The 22,258-nt window shown below is 43.3% G+C and overlaps 1 protein-coding gene across 4 annotated transcripts in view; it reads left to right on the top strand.

The window, feature by feature from the left end:
• PIGG (phosphatidylinositol glycan anchor biosynthesis class G (EMM blood group)) overlaps positions 1-20,956 on the top strand; it is a 98,733-nt gene extending 77,777 nt beyond the window's left edge. For all 4 annotated transcript variants that reach the window (XM_074812155.1, XM_074812151.1, XM_074812149.1 and 1 more), the window contains one exon: positions 18,890-20,956. In XM_074812155.1, coding sequence (XP_074668256.1) covers positions 18,890-19,121 — 232 coding nt within the window. In that variant the 3' untranslated portion in view covers positions 19,122-20,956. The remainder of the gene's footprint in view (positions 1-18,889) is intronic.
• The last annotated feature ends 1,302 nt before the right edge of the window (positions 20,957-22,258 follow it).

Here is a 22,258-nt window from a genome sequence, read left to right as displayed (position 1 = left end):
GTGGTTTGCCTCTCTCATGCTTCCCCTCCTTGCTCTTTCTCACACACTTTCCACAGCTCTGCCTCATGCACTTTTCCTCTCTCACACACATTTTCCCTCTTCTGTCATGCAGTTTGCCTCTCTGTCATGTGTTTTTTGTCAGACATGCAATTTGTACTCTCTCACATATGCCGTCCTTCCCTTCCCTTGTACTTTACTGGTTCCCTTTTTCTTTTATGTTGTCTCTTCCTCTCTTGCTAACTTCCTTTCACATGCTTTCCCACCTTTCCCACACTTTTCCTCTGTCTTGCATGCTCTTTCCTTCACACTTAGGCCTTCAGTTTCTTGCTAATGCTTTCCCGTTCTAGCTTGCTACCTCCCTCTCTCTTGCTCTCTGTCCTCCTACTTGCTATCCTTCACACTTTCTTTAGCTTTCCCTCTCTCTTTGTATGTTTCAGTCTGTCATATGCCCTTTCTCCTGGATGCACTTTGCTCCCTTCTCTTGCTTTCCATATATCTCTTGTGTGCCTTCACTGACCTGGAGAATAAATCCTATGAGGAGCGATTGAAGGAGCTGGGACTGTTTAGTTTGAGGAAGAGAAGGCTGAGGGGAGACCTCATCACTCTCTACAGCTGCCTGAAAGGACATTGTAGAGAGGTTGGTGCTGGTCTCTTCTCACAGGTAATTAGCGACAGAACAAGAGGGAATGGCTTTAAACTGCAACAGGGGAGGTTTAGACTGGACATTAGGAAAAAAAATTTTCACAGAAAGAGTGGTCAGACAGTGGAATAGGCTGCCCAGGGAGGTGGTGGAGTCACCATCCCTGGATGTGTTTAAGGGTGGTTTAGATGAGATGTTGGGGGATATGGTGTAGGGGAGAACTTTGTAGAGTAGGGCTGATGGTTGGACTCGATGATCCCAAGGGTCTTTTCCAACCTGAATGATTCTGTGTGTGATTCTGTGTGTGTGTGTGTGTCTTCTTTCTCTTGTACATACTCTCTGTGTCACTTTGCTCTTCTGCTGTCCTGCTCTCTTGCATACTTTTCCAGGCACACAATTTTCCTCTCTTGTGCTTGCACTTTCTCTCTCAGTCCCATGATCAGTTTTTTGTGCCCTTTTCCTCCCTCTCTCTCATGCTGTCCCTCTTGCTTTATCCCCACTCTTGCTTTCCCTTCCTTTTGTTTTCCCTCTTGTTTCCTGTTCCTGCTCCTCTTTCTCTTCCCCTTCATGCCCATCTCTCCCTGTCTCTACCTCGTTTCCCCCTCTCTCTCCCTGTCCCTTGCTTTCCCAGTCTCAGACACACATTCTCTGTTGCTTTCCCTTTCTCACACACTTCCCCCCTCAGTCACATGCTTTTCCTCTCTCTGCTGTCCCCTTTTCCTCTTTCCCTCACAAACTCCATCTGTCACCCACCTTGCCACTCTTGAATGTGGTTCCTCTAGCACTTCCTTTTCTCACTTGATCCATCTTTCTCTTAATCCCCTAAGTTTTCTCCACTGTCTCAAACCCTGCCCCCCCCTCCCCTTGCACTTTTCCTGTCTCTAATGAGCTTTCTCACACCATCCCCTTGGTCCTTTGCCCCCTCTCTCTTCCAGTCTCTCCCTGAGCCTTCCGACCCTCTGTGCTTTCCAGCTCTCTTGTATGTTTTACAGTTCTCTCATGCACTTTCCCTCACTCACATCTTTCTCATGCTCTTCCCTCTGTCATTCTCTCTTGCCTTCCTCTTTTGGTTTCCTTCCACTTCTTGCATGCTTTCCATCCCTCACATGCTTTTCCTCTCATGCTTGCACTTTCCCTTTTACTCATACTTTCAGTCTCTTGCTCACAACACCTCTCTGTCCTGTTTCCTCACCGCTGCTGTCCCTTGTCTCAGATTCCCTCTCCCCTGCTGTGTTCTTACTCCCCAACAATTCCTCTTGATGTTCCTCCCTCATACCCTCCTTGTCTCTCTCTCTTGTCCTCTCTCTGACTTTTTCTGCCCTCTCTTCCCTGCCTCCTTGCCGCCCCACCCCCCCACCCCCATCTCCCTCTCTTGCTTTTACTTTCCCCCTCACTTCCCTATCTCAGAAGGTGCTTTCCCCTGCCGTGGAATGCACTTTCCCCACTCTCTAACATGCTTTCCTGACCTCTTTCACATACTTCCCCCACTCTCTTCTCCCATCTTCTTCATGCTCTTTCCTCTCTCATTCTCCCTCGCTTTGCTCTTTTGCAGTTTTATCCCTCTCTTGCATGCTTTCCTATCTCTCACTTGCACTTGACCATGCACATTCTTTCAGTCTCTTACTTGTGCTTCTCCTGTGTCCCTTGCTCACTAGCACTCATTATCTCACTGTCTTACTTGCTAGTCCTCTCTCTCTCCCCACCCCCGTCTTTCAGTCCCTCATTTTGTTTGTCTTGCTGCCCCCTCACTTTCCCTCTCAAACACCCCCCCATTTCCTCTCTCCCCAACACTCTCTCTGTCTTGCTTCCCTTCTGTCTCCCACCCTTGTTTTCCCCCATTTTCCTCCCCCACTGGCAAACTTTCCCTCTCTTTCTCACACACTTTTGCACTGTCTGTCATACACAGTTTCTGTCATTCTCACATAGTGCCTGTCCTCCCTATCTGTCTGTCTCTCATGTGGTCCCTCCCTCCCTCCCTCCCTCCCTCCCTCCCTCCCTCCCTCCCTCCCTCCCTCCCTCCCTCTTGTAGTCCCTCCACTCCTCACTCTTCCCTCTCACTGCCTTCTTCCTGCCCTTTGTTCCTCTCTCCCTCTCTCTCTGGCTATCCCCCCCTTCTCCTCCTGCTTTGGCTGGCCCTCTGGGTCCCCCCATCAGTCCCCACCCACCGCTTCTGTTCTGACCTTCCCTCTCTCTTTGGCTGTCCCCCTGTGGACTGCTCCCCCTTGCTGTCCCCATTTCTTCCCCCCCCCCCCCCCCCCCCATCACTCTGTCGCACTCTCGCTGTCCCCATCAATCTCACTCACTGCCTTTCCCTCCCACACTGTCCTTCTGCCTCTCTAGTTGTTCCTCTGTGTCTCTTGCTGTCCCTCTGTGTCTCTGTCTTATGGCCCCATCTTTCTTGCTGTTGCCCCTTCCCTGTCCCTTTGTCTTGCCTCTCTCTCTGCCCTTGCTGTTCCTTCCTCTTGTGTGCTGTCCCTTCTTCCTCTCTCCCTCTCCCTCTCCCCCCTTCCCATCCCACCCCACTCTTGCTGTCTGTCCCACTCAACTCTTTCTCTCCCACTGTCCCTCCTGTTCTTTTTCTTCCTCTCTTTCCCTCTCACTGCCCCTACTGCTCTCCCTCTGCTGCACTGTTCCTTTCATTCTCACTATCTTGCTCCCCACCCCTCTCTCTGTCTCATTGTTCCTACATCTCCTTATCTCTTTCTCTTTCTCTCACTGCCCCTACATTTCTTTCATGCTCACTGTCTCTCTCCCTTTCTATTAATTTCCACATAACTACACTTTTATTCTCTTATCTGTCACCCTCCCTTTCTCTGTCTGTCTCATGTTCCCTCTTTTGCATATTTCCCTTTCTTGGACACGACCTCTCTCACAAGCACTCCCCCTGTCTTGCACGTACTTAGTGTCTCTGGCATGCTTGTTGCCTCTACTGCATGGTTTTTGCTTCTCTTGCACACTTTTTGCCTCCCTAGAATAAGCTTTTCCTCTCTGTCTTACAAACTTTTTGACTCGTATTCATGCTGTTACATCCTTTCTGTCTCAGTTTCTCCATCTTATGCTTTTCTTGTCTTGTGCATGCTGTTATGTGCAACCTGGCATGCTTGATTTCGCTTGCACACTTGCCCTCTCTCACACTTTCTCTGTCTTACTTCTGCAGCCTCTCTGTCACATTTGCCCTGTCTCCTGTGCTTTCACTCATACACTATTCTCATTTGTGCATCCCATCTCATGCACTTTCCCTTTCTTCTGCCTTCTCTCCAGTGCATCTTTCTCTGACACTTTCCTACTCCTGTATGTGTGCGTTCCTTCCCTCTTGAATGCATGCAGTTTCCCTGTCTTGCATGTGCTTCTCATCCTATGTGCACTTTACCTCTACTGTATATGCTTTCTCTCTCACTCACTTGTATGGTTTACTTCTCATTCCTCACATAACAATTCCTTCTCTCTGTGCACATGCTTTTCCCTCCGTATCTCTCACACATTCCCTCTCTCCCTCTTGTGCAGTTTTTGTCCCTCCCCCCTACCTTGGGCACTTTTCCTCTCACCAATGCTTGTGCTTAGCCTCTCTTGTTCTTGCCTCCCCTTTATCTCTCACACCCTTTCCCTCTCTTTCTCTCACACACTTCCCTCTCTTGCTTTCCTGCATGCTTTCTCATGCTTTCCTCACATGGCTTCCCTTTATAGCATGCTTTTCTTGTCTCCTACCTGTCTGCATATGTTCTTCCCTATCTCTACTGCACCTTTTCTTCTCTTATGTGCCCTTTCTCTCTCTCAATTTTTCCTTTTCTTGGGGGTTGCCTCACACATTTGGTTTCTCTTCTATACTTCACTGCCTTTAATGCTCTTCCTTTACCACATGTAGTTTCTGTTGAACAGTCTCCCAGTCTCTCTTGCTTGTACTTTGCCTCTCTCATGCATACTGTCTCTCTTTTCCTCCCCCTTTCACTTGCTTTCACTTCCCCCCTTCTCCTCTCTTGCTCATGTTTTCTGTCCCTCTTTCACCCTTCTGTCCCTCTCCTTTTCTCACACTTTCCTCTTTGTGCATGCTCTCAGTTTCTAGCATGCTTTCCCTCTCATGCATGCTTTCACTTTTTTGCATGTGCTTTTTCTTTTGTCTATTGCAGTTTTCCTTGCTCTTTCTTGTACACTTTTATTGTGTGTGTGAATATGCTTTCCCTTTCTCTTTCCCTCACACTCTGTTGTTTTTCCCTTCTCTCTCAAATTTTCCCTCGCATGCTTTCCTTCACTCTCTCTGTTGTGTTTCCCCTCTTTAGCATGTGCTTTTCCTCTCTCGCATGTTTCCCCCCTCTCACTGTCTTGCACTGTCCCTCTCTACTGGTTGTACTTTCCCTCTGTCTTTCTTGTTTATCCTTTCCCTCTCTTGGGCACTTTCCCTCCCTCATGCAACCCTTTTCCTTCCTCCCTCATGCTGTCTTGCATGCTTTCCCTCTCACCTGTGCACTTTCCTGTTCTGTCACATGCTTTCCCTCTTCCATGTGCGAATGTCGTCTCTAATGAACATCTCTTATTTTGTCTATCCATTCCCTCTCTCATATCTTTCATCTCTTTTAGCATGCCTTTTCCCTCTCTGGCACCTTTCCCTTGCTCTTTCTGTTGCACCTTTCCCCCCTCTTGTGCATACTCCCTCTCTCTCTCTCACTTTCCCATATGTGCACTTCCCCCCTGCCCCTTTGCTTTTCTTTTCTGTCTTTGGCATGCTTTTCCTCTCTTTCTCTCAGTCACAGTTTACTGCTCTATCATGCGTGTTCCCTCTCTCTTTCATATGTCCTTTCACTTTCTTGTATGCATTTTCCCTCTTGTTTACCCAAGCTTTCCTTGCCCCTGCTGTGAATGTCTCTCACTTTCATGCTCTCTTGAGCTCTCTCATTTACAATGTTTCCCTCTTGTGCCTACCTTCCCTCTCAAATACTTCCCTTCTTGGTTGAACTTGTCTCTCTCATGCTCTTTCACTCCCTTTCACATGCTTTCTCTTCCTCCCTATTGTGTAAGGTTTCCTTCCCTCTTTTATAATGCTTTACCACTGTCCCGTGCATCTGTTCCTCTCTCTCTGGGACACTCTTCACACTTTCCAATTCTTCCTGATTTCTCTGTGCCGTTCTCTCTTCTGCATTACTTCTCTGTCATGCACTGTGCCTTTATTGTGTGTGCTTTCCTTTCTTCCCTGGTATATGTCCTCTCTCTTTCACCATCCCTCCCTCATGGATGCACTTTTCCTGTCTTTCTTCCTTGCTTTCTTAGGCACATTTACCCTTTCTCCATCACATGCTTCCTCACAAGTGCTTTCTGTTTGTCTTGTCATACTTTCCGTTTCTCCCTTGCCTGCTTTCCTGCTCTGCACTTTCCCCTGCACTTCACATGTTTTACATATGCTGTTCTCTCTTTTAGTTGTGCTTTGTCTGCCTTGCATTTTCTTTTGCTACACTCTCACTTTCCCCTCCTGTCTTACACACTTCCTCTGCCTCAGGCTTTCCCTGTATCTCATGTTTACCTCTTGCATACATTTTCTGTCTTGCATGCTTTCCCCTTCTCTCATGCATGCTCTGTCTTTACCTCTCTCTCATGTGTCTGCTTTTCTTATAATTTCTGTGTAGCTTCCTTCTCTTGTGCACTCTTTCCTTTAATCTCAGGCATTTGCTCTCTGTCTCACATGCACACTTGTCCCTTGCTCTTGCATGCACTTCTTTCCCTCCTTCTTGTGCTCCCTCTCTGTTGTGCCCTTTTCCTCCTTCTGTCATGCTTATTCCCTGTTTCTTGTCTGTGAGAGCTTCCCCTCTCTCTTGTGCATGTTCTCTCTCTTGCATGCTGTTTCTTGCTGTGCTGGGTTTTTTGTGTCTCTCCTGTGCAATTTCCCTTCTTGTGCTCTCTTCCCGCCCCCTCTCTGTCACACTTTTTCATGCTTTTTCTTGCATTCTTTCCCTTTCTCACATGCTGTGCCTCCAGTGCATGTTTTTCCTCCCTTGTGCATGCCATTTTCATATCTGTTGTGTGCTTTCCTTCTTAACTGCTTATACTTTCTCTCTTTTGCATGTTTCAGTCTCTGTAATCCTTCTTTTCCTGTCTCTTGTGTATAGGCTTTTGCTATCTCATGCACTTTCCCTCTGTTGTGGATTAACCCCAGTCTGCAGTCAAGCACCACACAGCCATTTGCTTGCTCCCCTCCCAGTGGGATAGGGGAGAGAATCAGAAGGGCAAACATGAGAAAAGTCATGGGAAAACAAGGTCTCTCTCCTTGTCTCTCACTCATTCCCTTTTGTTCTTGCTCTTGCCCTCTTGCTTGCTTTTCCATCTTTCTTTCCATCTTTTGCTTGCTTTCCCCTCTCTTTCCTTTATTTTCTCTCTTTCCCTATTTGCTGTCTTTGTCTCATGCTTTTCTTTGCTTGCACTCACTTTCCACCTTCCTCTCCCCCTCACAATATTTCCCTCTCACTCCCTGTCCCTGCTGTGATCTTTGTCTTTTTCCTTCTGCCTCTGTGTCCCTCTCTTTCCCACTCACTCCCTCTTGCATCTCACTTTCCCACCATCTTTCCCACTGATTTTGTTTTACATCCATTTCTGCCTTCCCACTTCCTTGGCCTCTTTCTCTTATTATCTCTTTCCCTCTCAATTGCTGTCTTCCTTCCACTCTCTCACTCTTTCCCTCTGTCTCTTCGCTTTCTATCCTTCTTTTCTTCCCTGTCCTGATCACTTTTCCTCTCTTGCTTTCTTCTTCCTCTGCCTCTCTTCCATTCTTGTTCACTCCTTCCCCCTCTAGCTACCTTTTCCTATTCCTGTCTTTCAATCTTGATTGCTCCTTTCGACACTCGCTTCCTTTCCCTCTTACTCGTTCCTTCTGCCTTTTTCTCTCTCAGTTGCTTTTTATGCCCTGTGCCCCTCTTTCCCTCTTGCTCCTTTCCTTTCCTTCTCATACCTACTTCACAAAGTCAGAGAATGGTTGAGGTTGGATGGGACCTCTGAAAGTCATCTTGTCTGATCCCCCTGCTCTGGCAGGGCCACCTGCAGCCTCTTGCTGAGGACCATATTCAGATGGCTTTGATTATCTTCAAGGATGGAGACTCCACAGACTCTCTGGGCAACCTGTGCCAGTGCTCAGCCATTCTTCAGTAAAGATCTATTTCCTGATGTTCAGAGTCCCATGTTTGTTTGTGCCCGTTGCCTCTTGTACTGTCACTGGGCACCATGAGGCAGCCTCCCTTTGCAGGTATTTATATACTTTGATAAGATCTTCCCTGAGCCTTCTCTTCTCTAGGCTAAACAATCCCAGCTCTCTCAGCCTTTCCTCATAGGAGAAATGTTCCAGGTCCTTCATCATCTTATGGCCCTTCACGACTCTTTCCAGTATCTCCATATCTCTCTTGTAGTGGAGAACTCAGAACTGGACCCAGTACTCCAGGTGTGGCCTCACCAGTGCTGGATAGAGGGCAAGGATCCCTCGACTTGCTGGCAACACTCCTCCTAATTCAGCCCAGGATACCAGTGGCCTCTGCTGCAAAGGGACATCACTGGCTCATAAGAACTTGGTGTCCACCAGGACCCCCAGGTCCTTTTCTGCAAAGCTGCTTTCTGGCTGGGTTGCCCCCAGTGTGTACTACTGCATAGGGTTGTTCCTCCCCAGGTGCAGGCCTTTGCACTTCCCTTTGTTAAATTTCTTGAGATTCCTGTTGTCTCATTTCTATAGCCTGTTGAGGTCCCTCTGAATGGCAGCACAGTCTTCTGGTGTATCAGCTTCTCCTTCTGTTTTGTATGATAAGCAAACTTGTTGAGGGCATACTCTGCCGCATCATCCAGGTCATTAACAAAAATGTTGAACAGTATTGGACCCTGTGTTGATCCCTGCAGCACTAGTCACTGGCCTCCAACTAGACTTTGTACCACTGTTCAACACCCTCTGGACTTGACCATTAAGATAGTTTTCAATCCCCCTCACCATCTGCTTTTCCAGCCCACACTTATTAGCTTCTCTGTGAGGATCTTATGGGGGACAGTGTCAAAAAACCTTACTGCAGTCTAGGTAAGCTATATCCACTGGTGTCCCCTCATCTACTAGACCAGCCACTTCATTGTAGAAGATTATCATGTTGGTCAAGCATGACTTACCTTTGGTGAATCCATGCTGACTACTCCTGATCATCTTGTCCTTCGTGAGCCTGGAAGTGGTTTCCAGGAATAGTTGTTCCATCACCTTCCCACAGATCGAGGTGAGGCTGACTGACCTGTTGTTTCCTGGGTCTTCCTTTTGGAAGATAGGAGTGACAGTTGCTTTCTTGCAGTCCTCAGACACCTTTCTTAATTCCCATGATCATTCAAAGACTGAGTGTGCCCTTACAATGACATCAGGCAGCTACCTCAGTATTTATGGGTGCATCCCATCAGGGCCCATGAACTTAACGTATGTCCAGTTTGCTTAAGTATTCTCTAACCTGATCCTCTTCCACCAGGGGTGGGTCCTCCTTGCTGTCTACTTTCTCTGGGTTTGTGAGTGCTTAGATTTCTGAACAACAGTCTTACTAGCAAAGACTGGGATGAAGAAGGTATTCAGTACCTCAGCATTTTCCATGTTTTGTATCACCAGGTCCCCTGCTGCCTTTAGCAGTGGGAACACATTTTCCCCAGTATTCTTTTCCCATTCCTGTACTTGTATAGAAGCCCTTCTTGTTGCATTTGTCAACTCTTGCCAGATTCAATTCCAGGTGGGTTTTGGCTTTTCTAACTACATCTCTATATGCTTGGACAGTGTCTCTGTGTTACTTGCAAGTTATCTGTCCCTGCTTCCACCTTCCGTATGGTTCCTTTTCATGTTTAACTTTTTCCAGGTGCTCCTTGTTCATCCATGCAGGCCTCCTGGCATTTGTGCCTGAATTCTTGATCACTGGGATGGACTGCTCTTGAGCTTGGAGGAGGTGATCCTCAAATATCAGCCAGTTTTCTTGGACCCCTCTTCCATCCAGGGTCTTTCCCATAGCATTTTCATGCAGATCCCTGGAGAGGCCAAAATCTGTTTTCCTGAAGTCGAGGGTTGTGATTTTTTTTACCCTCTTCCCTCCTCTCTGGAGTCCCCATGTCATGGTTACTGAAGCCAGGGTTGCCTTTGAATTTCAGCAAGTTCTTCCCTGTTTGTGAATATGAGGTCCAGCAGAGCACCTCTTCTCATAGGCTTCTTTATCAGTTGGGTCAGGAAGTTGTCATTGATACTCTCCAGGAACCTTCTGGATTCTTATGCCTTGCTGTGTTGTCCCTCCAGCAGATGTTGGTGTGGTTGAAGTACGTCATGAGGACCACAGCCTGCAAACATGAGGCCACTTATATCTAGCTATCTGTAAAAGGTCTCAGCTACTTGTTTTTCCTGGTCAGACAGCCTACAGCAGACACCCATTACAATGTGACTTGTACTGGTCTGCTCTTCAATCCTTACCTATAAGTGCTCTCAAAAGCACCACCAGATAATCCTCAGCTTTGAAGACAGTGAACCTGTCTGTAGTTTCTGTAGTTGAAAGCCTTCAGGTGGAGCAGGAGCCTTCCTCTTGATGGAAGAAGTCACCGTCTTCCAACCTTGGCCTTCCACAGAGTTTTCACTTATAATTCTGCTAGGGACACACTTTTCCTGTGTCTGCACTGCAGTTGGGGTCCAAGGCCCTTTAAGCAATAGGGTGTCTGAGAAGACCATGGCTGTCTTTCATCCTCTCCGATGCTGCAAAGCCTGTTCACTTCCTCCCATAACTCTTCCACTGGGTGACACAGCTTTTCAACAACAGCATATGGGCTGCAGGAAAGAAGACCATCTCTGCAAGCCTTAGGGAGAGGCCCTGTGCAGTCACTGCAGCTGGGGACTTGCAGGCCTGCATCTGCTATCCAAAACTCAGTCTGGGACAGCGGTTCCAAGAGCTGCTGGAGAATGTGCTCTGGTGCATCACTACCATTGCATGAGAATGTTTAGACTAGTCTGAATTGAGATGAGGATTCAGAGGGGCACTTCTGGAAAGAGAGGACCGTATTTGTAGACTTGCTTACATTCTTTGTTGTAGAAATGTTTCTAGATGTAGCCTGTACTTTTTGCTGTTAATAGCCTCACCTTATCTTACTTGCAGGTAAGTAGGTAATAATCTCACCTATTCTTACTTGCAGGTTTTTTTCTTTGTCACCATTTGTTTTCTGTCCTTCTCTGTTCTGTGGCCAACATAACTGACTGCTTGTTTCTGGTTGCAGTGGATAGAATACTGTCCTTGTGCATTTATCCAGGATTTTTCTGTCTTTCTTTCTCACACCTTTTCTTGAGGCATGCAAGTTCTTCTCAAATGTGTGTTATTGGGGTGGCAGGAGTAATTTGAGGAGAGAGCTCTTACTTTAGTTAAGTCACAAGTGTAAAAATAGTTACTGTAATGGAAAAATACAAGATAGAACTGACTCTGCCCTCAGTGGAGCAGAGCAAGCATTGCTTCACAGAACCTGTGGTGGTTTGACCTTGGCTAAATGCCAGGTACCCACCAAGTCACTCTATCACTTCCCCCCCCTCCCCCCTTTTTTCTCAACAGGGCAAAGAGGGGAAAGAAAATAAGATAGGAAAAAAACCCCAACCCTTGTGGGTAAAACAAAAGCAGTTTTAATATAAGCAAAGTGAAGCAAAGGTCCCTATGTGGAAGCAAAAAGAAAACAGATTTATTCTCTACTTCCCATTAATAGGCAATGTCAGGCCTTCTCAGGAAGCAGGGCTCCAATACGTGTAGTGGTTGCCTCGGAGGACCAAGGGTGACCCCACCCCCTTCCTCCTTTTTCCCAGCTTTATACTTGAGCAGACGTCATAAGGTATGGAATATCCCTTTGGTCAGTTCGGGTCAGCTGTCCTGGTTGTGTCCAAGATCTTGCCCACTCCATCCCACTGTGGGGGTAAAATGTTGGAAAGAGCCTTGGTGCTGTGTAAGCACTACTCAGCAGTAGCCACAACACCAGTGTGCTATCAACACCCTGCCAGCTCTCAACATAAAACACAGCACCATGAGGGCTGCTACAGGGGAAAACCAATTCCGGCTCAGCCAGACCCAGTACAGAACCATAGAACATCCCAGGTTGGAAGGGACCTTAAAAGATCATCTGGTCCAACCTTTCATGGGAAAGGGAGCCTACATGAGATAATCTAGCACCCTGTCCAATCACATCTTGAAAACTTCCAGTGATGGGGACTCTACCACATACCTGGGGAGATTGTTTCAGTGATTGATTGTTCTCACTGTAAAAAAAGTATGTCTTATACTGAGATGAAACCTATCTTAGTGCAGCTTGTACCCATTGCCTCTTGTCTTCTCCTTGTGGTACCTGGTGAAGAGAGCATCTCCATCCTCTTTGTAACCACCCTTTAAGTACTGGAATACTGTGATGAGGTCTCCCTGAGCCTTCTCCAGGGAGAACAGACCTAACTCCTACAGCCTTACCTTGTAGGGCAGGCTCTTCATCCCTTTGATCATCTCTGGCCCTCCTTTGGACCCTCTCCAGTCTGTCCATGTCTTTTTTGAATTGTGGGGGTCAGAACTGAACATAGCACTCCAGGTGTGGCCTAACAAGCACTGAGTAGAGTGGGATGATCACATCTCTATCTCTGCTAGCAATGTCACTATGGATGCAGCCCAGGACCTGATTTACCTTTGTTGCTGCAGTGGTGCTCTACTGACTCATGTTCAGTTTGTTGTCCACCAGCACCCCCAGGTCCCTTTCAGCAAGGCTGTTTGCCAGCCACACAGATCCTGGCCTGTACTGGGCCCTTTGGTTATTCTGTTCCAGGTGCGGGACTTTGCACTTGTCTGTTAAACATCATACAGTTCTTGCTAGCCCACTCTTCCAGCCTGTCCAGGTCTCTCTATAAGATGGTGTTCCCTTTTGATGTGTTCACCTTAACAATCCAGTTTAGTGTCATCAGCAAACTTGGTGAAGGTACTTTCAATCCTATCATCCAGATCATCTATGAAGATGTTGAACAGCTTGGGGCTCAGGATCAATCCCTAGGGGACCCTACTTGTCACAGGCTGCCAGCCTGAGTAAAAAACATTGATCACCACCCTGAGTATGGTCTTGTTGGGCAGTTCCCTGCCCATACTTAAATAATTTCCTACATATTACTTAAATAATTTGTGCTTCATCTCTCTAGAAATGTTTTGTGATACTGTTCATGTATACTGTTAGACTAGTATATTCTAAACTGGTAAGTTTGTATTTCATTAAATAACATGGTAACAGTCTATAAAGTCTCTTCACAGCCTGCCTGTCCAGAACAATTGTTGAATGCAATTTTTCTTTACACCTTAAGCTAAGATGATGAAAAAGAGATGTTTGTTTACAAAGGTGGGCAGGAAAGCCTGTAGATAGATGCACCTTAACAGGAAATTAAACTCTAAGTTTCCTTGTTATTACCTGCATGTATGATGCTGTTGTAAGATGCTTCAGGCTTTTTTCTACTGGAAGTCTTCAGAAGTGCTAAGTGGATTTTGGAAGAATACTTGTAGAATACTGACTAATGCTGGGCTTTGAAATAATTATTATTTTTGTTTTGCTGGTTAGGAATTTTAATGATTTAGTTATATCTTCTTCCTTTAAAGTCTGAGCCAGTGTCAACAGGAATAGACTTGGTTTTCTTGGAGCTGAACAGAGTAACACATGCTAAGGATTAACCTGAACAAATCCTTATGGGAAAGCTTGCGGCAGTGATAACAGGCAGGAACAGTCACTGCATATATACCAGTATGGCCCACCACAGAAATAGTGAGGAAAAACATATCAAGCAGAGCACTCAGGATTTCATGCAAATCCTGTCTTGGAAGAATGGCTTGAGCTCATGGAGCTCACGGCATGGAGAAAGCAGGTTTCCTGAGCCAAAGGTACCTACTGAAAAGGAGTAGCTTCTTTGTGGTGAAGAAATCTAGAGATTACATGGCCATGTTGCCTACAGTGCAGTTTAGCTATCTTTTTGCATGCAATCCTGAAATAGTCACGGATGTTTGAGCTTGTGAAGTGTTTTCTCTTTCTATAAGGGAAGGTGAGGACTGATCAAGTGAAGCTGAAAAGCAGAGAGTTTCCAGTCTTTTGTAAGTTGATTGCTACAGAATTAGTATTTGGGGAAATGAGCACATGCAGAGGACAAATTGCATCTAGTGGACATCTTTCCAGTTAGGTTGCCAAGATTTTTAGAAGCCTTTATTAAAGGTACAGCTGATTTCTTGCCCTAGCAGTTACATGATGGTAGTAGCCGGTCAAAGTGGCTGTTGAGACCTTCTGGCCTAGTGCCAGCATAACTGGACTCCTACTTGCAATCTAATATAAATCTTATTTAGGTATCCAATTTAAGGAGTTCCTCTGGAACTATTTTCAGAGCCCAAGCCTGACTGAAGAAGGGATGAAGGAATCTGAAACTTAATCAATATATGCCGTGTGTTTTATATAAAGCTCTGTTCTAAGCAAGTTAGCTAGCAGTGGATGCCAATGAGATGTTAGATGACTGAGACTACTTCTCTTTCTGACAGGAAGCTCCCAACACAACTGATTATGGCAACAGGCAAAACCATTGATATGATCCTATTTTTCCTGCTCTTGATGCTGAAATGCAGAGAATTGAAGTTTCAGATCTTAATAGCTTTTTACAGCTAAGTCTGCATGAGAACCTGCTGAACCCTATACTACAGTCCACACATACTACAGTCCACTGTAACTTAACTACCACAGACACTTGCCTTGCTGAGGTAGTTGAGCTTCTCTGCCTTTCTTACCGGGAAGGAGGATGCACAGGAATATCAATGGTTATCCCCAAGTTTCTTCACTTCTGTGGTTGTAGAATATACTTGACAACCCTTTTAGCTTGCTGGCAACTGCCCTTTTTGACATCTGTCCATTCATAGGGTTTGGTGTAAAAAAACATGACTCTATAGAATTAATGTTATTCTGATTGATAGTCTATACCAGAGCTGATCATATAAATTTCCAAAGAACTCTTGGTTCCCTTGGATCTGCTAAATATATAAAGTGTTCTTCCATGACAATGCAGGATTGTGTGCTATGTAAGAGTATGGCATGTGGAAGAGACATAAGACATTTGTTCTGGCTGCTAAACTAATTGATATTTACTTAGGTCAGAGGAATTTCTTATAGATTGCAGATACTCTATCGCAGGTTTGTTTCTGACTTCAACCCTTTATTAATATATATAGGGCAGATTAACAAAGTGCCAACTATTTTTCTGAGAGCAGTAAACAGGGAGATCTTGAGAACTTGAAACTGCAGAAAGCCTGGAAAGAAAAGTGCCACTAATACAGTAAAAAATGTTAATACCATAAAAATTGCCTTCAGATATGCAAATTCCATATCCCAAATAAGATGTAATCCAGGCAGTGATATTCAGCTGGAAAAGAGGAGCTGGAAGGGCAGAAATGCTGGAGGATAACTTTCATTGAAAGGATTCAGCACATTTCATACTGACACCCCCCCCCATCCCCAGTCCCAGAAAAATGACAGTCCTGGGGTGTTCCTCACTCATATGCTTGCATATTTCTAAAGTGTTCATTTAGTTTGGTGGCTTAGAACAAAGGTTGGAACAATGTAAGACTCTATTTTAAAATTCCTTGTGGAAGCATTTGTAGGGCTGTCTGTGGAGGTTTTTTGCTTGATTTTTAAACTACAAAATTTGTGCCACCATCTGCCAAATATTCTATATAAATGGGAGACATGCTGTCACAAGAAAAGAGTTGTTTTTCTTTCATGTTTTTGGCATCATAATTTTTTTCGTTTTATAAACCTTGTATTGTGCATTTTAATAGCACCTTAGAGACAGATTGAAAGGTAAAAGTTGACAAAACATTGGCAATAAGGATTTAGGACAACCAAAGAAGCAGAAAATCTATCAATAGCACAATTTCTTGGCCATATTTTTCTGCATATTAAATATTCAATTAAAAGAGATTATTTTTGTTGAAAGCCAGTATGTGCTCTAGACTATACTTAATGTTTGCAGTCTAAATATGGTGTGTTAAGTGCTGTGAATCTTTAGTGTTCTTTGCTTCAGAAGTCGCTGAAGGCATTGTTTCTTCTGGATCTAGCAATCTTCAGTACCAATCTTGTATGAAGTTTGGATATGCTTTGTCATCTTTAACACATTTGGATTTCTCATTCACATTTGGATTTCTTCTCCCCAGAAGCTAACTTGCTAAATGACCTCAATATTAGAGACTGGCTACGTATTTTTTTACTCCTGCATTATGCAGAGGCCTTAATATTGGGCTGATTCTGTTAGAACATGGAGGTAATGTGTACGGTTTACATCCCTCTATTCTGTACTCCTTTAAATAAGAAAAGGCATTAACTGCTGAAGAGACAGTTTAGTATGGAGTAGTTACAGGTTGATGCTTTAGATGTGTCCTGTAATCTTCTGTTGTTTCCACTGAAACAGCACTGAGAGGTTGCAAGGTTATTCCTTACTGACTCATCCAGCTCATAAACGGTAGAATACATGAGTGGCATGCCACAGCCAGCTTTCTGTGCTCTCATTGTGACTTCTTTTGGAATAACTCAGGCACTACCTGGACTGTGTTGGTCATGTTATCAGCAGTAGCCTGATCCCTGGCCACCGTGTGCCTTGTGGCCTGGCAAAGTCCTGTACCCTGTGGTCACTCTGTGTGTATAAAATGAGCAGAAGGATCACACAAAGTCATTATTCTTAGCTATTCAGCAAATTAGTTGCCTGACAGAGTCAAGAAGAAAGAATGGTGCTGTGCTCAAAGAACTAAGTTGCTGCCTTAGTGTCAGAATAACTGACTAGGTCTAACTGCTTGTGCTCAGTCATTCCAGTACTGTTTCTGCAACAACAGAGGTGTGAACTCTGATATCAGCTCCAAAATAAACTGAATTATCCTGCTATTGAACCCCACCAACAGTTTAACTTTGAGGATGCAGTGTGCTTCTGTTGCCTTCTGTAAACTGTGCCACTGCGTTATACTGTGAAACTGTCCAAGATTTCCCTCTGCAGGTAGGTGTCTATGTTTTGTTGAGAGATGAAGCGAGTGCTGAGACCTTTGAAAGTAAAGGTATTATGTAAGCAGAAAACAGTTCATTATTTTTACTATATCAGAATCCAGAAAGAATAGTACCATTTACTTGTTGACTTGGCGATTCTTTGCTAGTAATCATAATGTGAACATGCAGAATTTAAATGTTACTAGTAAAGATTACTGTGTGCTCTCATTCCAGTATAAAATGTGAGTATTTAAAATACTATGTCTACCTATTTTTGAACAAAGACGTGAACACACAGAGATTCAAAATAATCTTCCAGCCAGTTTCTTCATAATTAAAATGTAGCCATTTAAAAAAATTTTAACACCATTGATTTACAGTTAGGAGCTTTCTCACAAGAGAGTACTAAATGTGTTGTTAGGTGAGCACAAACTAGGGAAAAAGATATGGACTGAAATTTAAATTTAAAATGCGGTGCTCTTGAAAGACCTGGATGTGTTAGTTTGAGGACAATTCTCTCTTTGGATTCCCTTGAAAATCCCATCACTGAGCTTAATAAATGTGATAGCCGCAACCACTGATAGCCTTCATCTAGCTGGTGTATCAAGTGCATTTTTTTACTCTAGAAAATGGTTTAAAAATTGCCTGTTTGCCTATCTGACTCAAAAAAAATTTCCTCTGTTTATTCAGTTTTATCATCTAACTGCTACAAATACTGTTTTTAGTCATATCAGCGTGAAAACAGCTAAGACTGAGTGAACTGCAGTTTGTTTAATCCTTGTCAACAAGATCAGTTATTAAACATAAAGCTGGTTATTTACACAACCTCACTGAAGACGAAGATAGTTACGCAGAAGCAGGGAGCTGCCTATTTCACTCCCAGGTCACAGTTTCCTTGGCTAAGCAGCAAGGGAAATAGTTTCCTCTGAACTGAATGTATGTTTTGCGATCATTCACACCTGCTGTTCTTAGCTGATTTTTCAACGCTATTTTCATGCCTGTTCTTCCTTCCACTGAAAGCCTTGGGAATTTTGCTCTCGACTTTGCTGGAAAACAGGACTGTATCCTAATTATTTTGATTTAAGGAATAATAAGTTCAGTGTTTTATGTAAAATACTGCATTCTGCAGCTTATTTAGTCATAAGTGACTAATTTACATCTCACAGAGCACTAGTCATCTTAAATTTTTATTAGTTGGAACAAGATCAGAAAAACTGAGAGGAGCAGAACAGATTCTCAGATCAGGATTTCAGTGTAACTCATTTCCACTTTTTGCCTATGTGTAAAATATTTTGATGGGGAGAGCAAAATGTTCTGCTTATTATTCCAGTGAAATAGCTTTATTCCTTCCTTTTGTCTGAACAGGTAAGCATCTGAATTTGGTGTGAATTAGTCTCTGCAGATGAGGTTTGGGGATAGTGGACCCGTGCCAACCCAGCATCATTGCTGCAAGTTGGCACCTCAGCAGAGGGAAAACAATCAAACTGCAGAAAACCCTTTCACTTCTGTTTTCATCTGACTCCTGTCACCTACCAGAATACCTCAGTGTGGCAAATTTGGACCATGTAGGGACCACATGGAGCAGACATTTCTTCCAATGCAGTGGGCCAAGCTGAGCTAAGCTGCTGTGACAGGAATGCAATGTATTGCTCCTGTAAGCCTGAGAACATGTTATTCTCTGGAGAATGTTACGTTAGCTAGCTTTGCAAAGTTTTCGAATAGCACAATTTTTATGTTGCTTTGCACAGTGTTACTGGCTATGGGCAGCAGTAAACCCTGGCAAGTTTTATGCACTTTACAAGGGGAGCAGACTCCATCTGATTATCCATTGTACAGGTTAGGCAGCTTTGTGAAGCGTATTGAAGTCATTCTTACCATCCAGATTCTGTGGAAAGGCACTGGAAGGCCAATAAGAGATGAAGCTGTCTTGAAACTGCTTAATGGAGACTTTAACAATTAGAACAAAGTATATGAAAGCACAGAACCTTCTAAGTATGAGGTGAACCACTGGTTGCCTTTATTGCAGTGACAGTTGCTATGCTTACACTTAACATGCTTACACATTACAGGATATAGAGTGGTGATAAGGACAAGCTTTGTTAGTTACATTGTTGCATCAATAATCAGTTTTCTAACACAAAGTGGAGATCTGTGAGTATTCTTTGTGTTGTGAAATAATGCTAGAATGGAGGAACTTGGATGTATTTACTAAGTTTGCCTGAGAATGAAATCCTCTGTTTTTGTCACCAGGAATTCAGCGGCAGTGGGTCATGGCTGTTTCTGCTACGTTCTAATGCGTTCAATTCCAGTTGCCATCTACATTGTTTTGATAACAGGTCTGCGTTACCACCTGTTCATATGGAGTGTCTTCTCTCCAAAACTACTTTATGAGGGTGTCCATGTGTTCATCACAGCTGCTATCTGCCTGTTCTTCACAGCCATGGATCAGAACCACTCTCATAAAGTGCAAAATAGAAAATAAGTGTGTGGTGTGCAGTTCTGCATTGCTATGGCCACTGTGTCACTGGAATGGAAGAAGGAAAAAAATAGCTTTAAACTGTTATGCAGCATTTGAAGAGTAACCTTTTTTAGTCAAGATCAGGATTCGAAGGGCCTGTCGTGTTTTAAAAACTGAGTTTGCTTTAAAAATGTTGAATTGAAATAAACTGTTTTTTTCATGGATAACTTTTGTTCTATAGCTGTCATTATAGCACTCTCCAAATAACAGAATGGCAATGTTATGTGATTTGAATTTAAAAATTTACATCTTATTATAAACACAGACCAGTGCCTCGTGGGCACTGAAAAAATCTTTTGCACATACAATTTTTTAACCTTCTTAGACAGAATCCTAAAAATATGCATGATTTCTTGGTGCTGTTCACAAGATCTTATATTCATTAGCCTTGGTTTGGGGTTTTTTTTGTTTGATTTGTTTCTAGTGTATGCATTGAAATTGTTAAATTACTGAATTATTGTACAAATATCCCAGGTAAGAGATTTTTTAAATTTCTTTTGCATAGGCAGCATTTCTATTTAGAGGCAGTATTTTCTTTGTAAGATGAACGCAATCATTATCTGTAATGGATTTTGATCTGCACTTCAGGCACTGAATAAGAAATGCTAATGGGCTAACAAAGTAGTGAATCTTCTATGGAGTCTGTTCACTGCAGAAATGTTGTTTCTTTTTATTAATGTATAAATGTTAAATCAAGTTGGTGGCCGCTGCGCTGAACATTTGATCATGTTTTCCACGCTAGGGTAAAGAGTTATGAGCCATGAGCAGGAAAATAGTTTAATGGGCTAAGTTATCCACAGAATAAAAGTTGTGTTTGCATCACCTTTCCCCTAGTGACCTGTCTAGCCACCTCACTTGAATGTGCTATAATTAGTTCCTAGCAATGTTATTTTCCTTGCTTCTGTCAAGAAGTTACACATTGATGGCTATGCAGAGTATCAGTATTCTTTATGTGGGATTGTTTGCCTCATATTTTTGTTGATGTTAGCAGCCAAGAGGATTTAATCTAAATGTGTTAGAGATGTAGCAGAAGAGAAGCATACGGGGAACTTTAACTTTTGTTATAAATCTGAAAATAAAAAGCTTTTAAGCGCTATGTAGCTGACAGCACATTTGTTAGGATCACTGATACTCTTTTCATCTCATGTTTCAGATAGAGCAAATTGCAAAAAGTAGGCCTTTAGTTTTTATACATTAATAGTAGGCCATTTTGATCACTAATAATGACATTTTTTTCAGCTGTAAAACAACTAAATTTTCATTACCCTGGCTACATATTGTTGTTCACCTGGAGAAGAGTCTACTGGATCTTAATGTCATTCACTGTGACCTGTTGGAAGTTTGAAAATTAAATACTTCTAATAAATTTTTTTTCACTGCAAATTATGTAATATTAAAACCAGTTTGTATTTGTGAATGTTGTACACATTTACCATTTTCATCATTCTTGTATTTTTCTGGTTACCTGTTACCTAGCAACCATATGGAGATTATCGACATCTTCTCTGTTTGCTTACTTGGTTAATTCGTAAGCAACCCTCCCTAATGTTCATACAGAATATAAGAGATTTGACTCAGAGAGAAAGGGTGTTAATAAAGAGATGGAAAAGGTGGAGGGGAAGTTGCTTCTGGGTTACAGAATCCTAAAAAAGTGTGGGGTGACATTCACAAGGTATTTTATTCCTTCCTTCTGATATTTTTTGCTTCTGGTGTCTCTCTTGGACATTTTGTCAAATAGTGGATTCTAAACTACTGTGTGTCTATTAAAGTTGCATTTCTTCAGATTACTTAGTTAAATAATCATAGTGTCCCCTTTCTCCTTTGAAGTTGAAAGATATCCAGATTGAATCCAGGAGAAAATAAATTGTTTGGACAAACTCTGTTATTAGGTCTTCAAGACCAGGAAATAAAGGAAGAAGGAAGACTGCATCTCTGTCTCAAGTTAACACATGAGTTTGGGTGATACCTCAAGAAAACATGGTGCTTTCAACTTCAGAATTTCCAATTTTATTCTTTTTCACCTTTTCTCTTTGGGTATAGGTAGGTGAATGAAATTCTATTTTAACTTTTATCAGCTTTGGGGCTATGGAAATGCAAAGCTGAGGCAGTGAAGAAATGAGTTGGTTCTTGCTGCAGGCAAACAAACTTGAACTGGGGAATTATGTAAAAATAATTTTATTTTAAATCAACACAAAGTTTTGGAAATTCATCTGAATGTACAGAGAAAGCAAATGCCTGAACTCAAATTCCCATCTCACTAGTTAGCTGCTCCCCTTTCTTCCTCATCCCAACTCCCTTCGTGTTCAGCATGTCCCAAACACTCAGACAAGGAGACAAGCAACATGGGAAGCAGGAACGGTACATGGGATGGTTTCTGATGTTCTGAGCATACCGGTTTCTTCTGTCCAAGTCCTGTGTCATCCCTACTGTGACATGGTAACAGCCTGGGCTGCAGCTTTCTCAGGGGTACCCTGTGCACAGACACAAACTCCTTAAATATGTTCTGAGCAGGAATGTTGTGTACATCTGTTTGGATAAAGTTTTGACACATGGTAAATTTTTCCACTCAACATCTTTGCTGCTGGTCAGAGCCAGGTTCAGCCAGTTACAGTGGTCTATAGCTTCCTCTACTAGGTTTCACTAGGTCATCATTGGTCAGTGTGGCTCACTGCCACTCAAAGGTTGTAATATAGGGCCAATATGGTCCTAAAGATCCAGAGTGTGATGAATCTTGAGCTAAGAGACTCTTGTAAATAAATTCAGGTTGAAGAAGAAAACAACAAACCTATTCATATTTAAGATACTATATGCTCTGTAGGAAAAAAAAACAAGTTTTCCTTGGCTCTGTGTAAGCCAGCAGAACATCCACACAAACAGCCTTTGCAGCAGGTGTGGAGTGTGTGCTAAGCCACTGCTCCTGTGGTGCTGTCTGTAAAGGTCAGGGCAATTTCTGGAATTCCTCATGTAAAGCATTTCCAAATTAAACAAGATTTATCTCCACAACTGCACAGTTACAGAACAAGGGGCCAGAGATGCAAGTTGCCATGGAGTGCTTCCTCTGAAAAACCAAGGCTTCCCTGAATGCTTCAGCAGCACAGGGA

Source organism: Strix aluco, chromosome Z (genome assembly GCF_031877795.1).
Source record: "Strix aluco isolate bStrAlu1 chromosome Z, bStrAlu1.hap1, whole genome shotgun sequence".
Classification (NCBI taxonomy): domain Eukaryota; kingdom Metazoa; phylum Chordata; class Aves; order Strigiformes; family Strigidae; genus Strix; species Strix aluco.
Note: the sequence above shows the minus strand (reverse complement) of the source record. Positions and strands in the feature narration are given on the sequence as shown.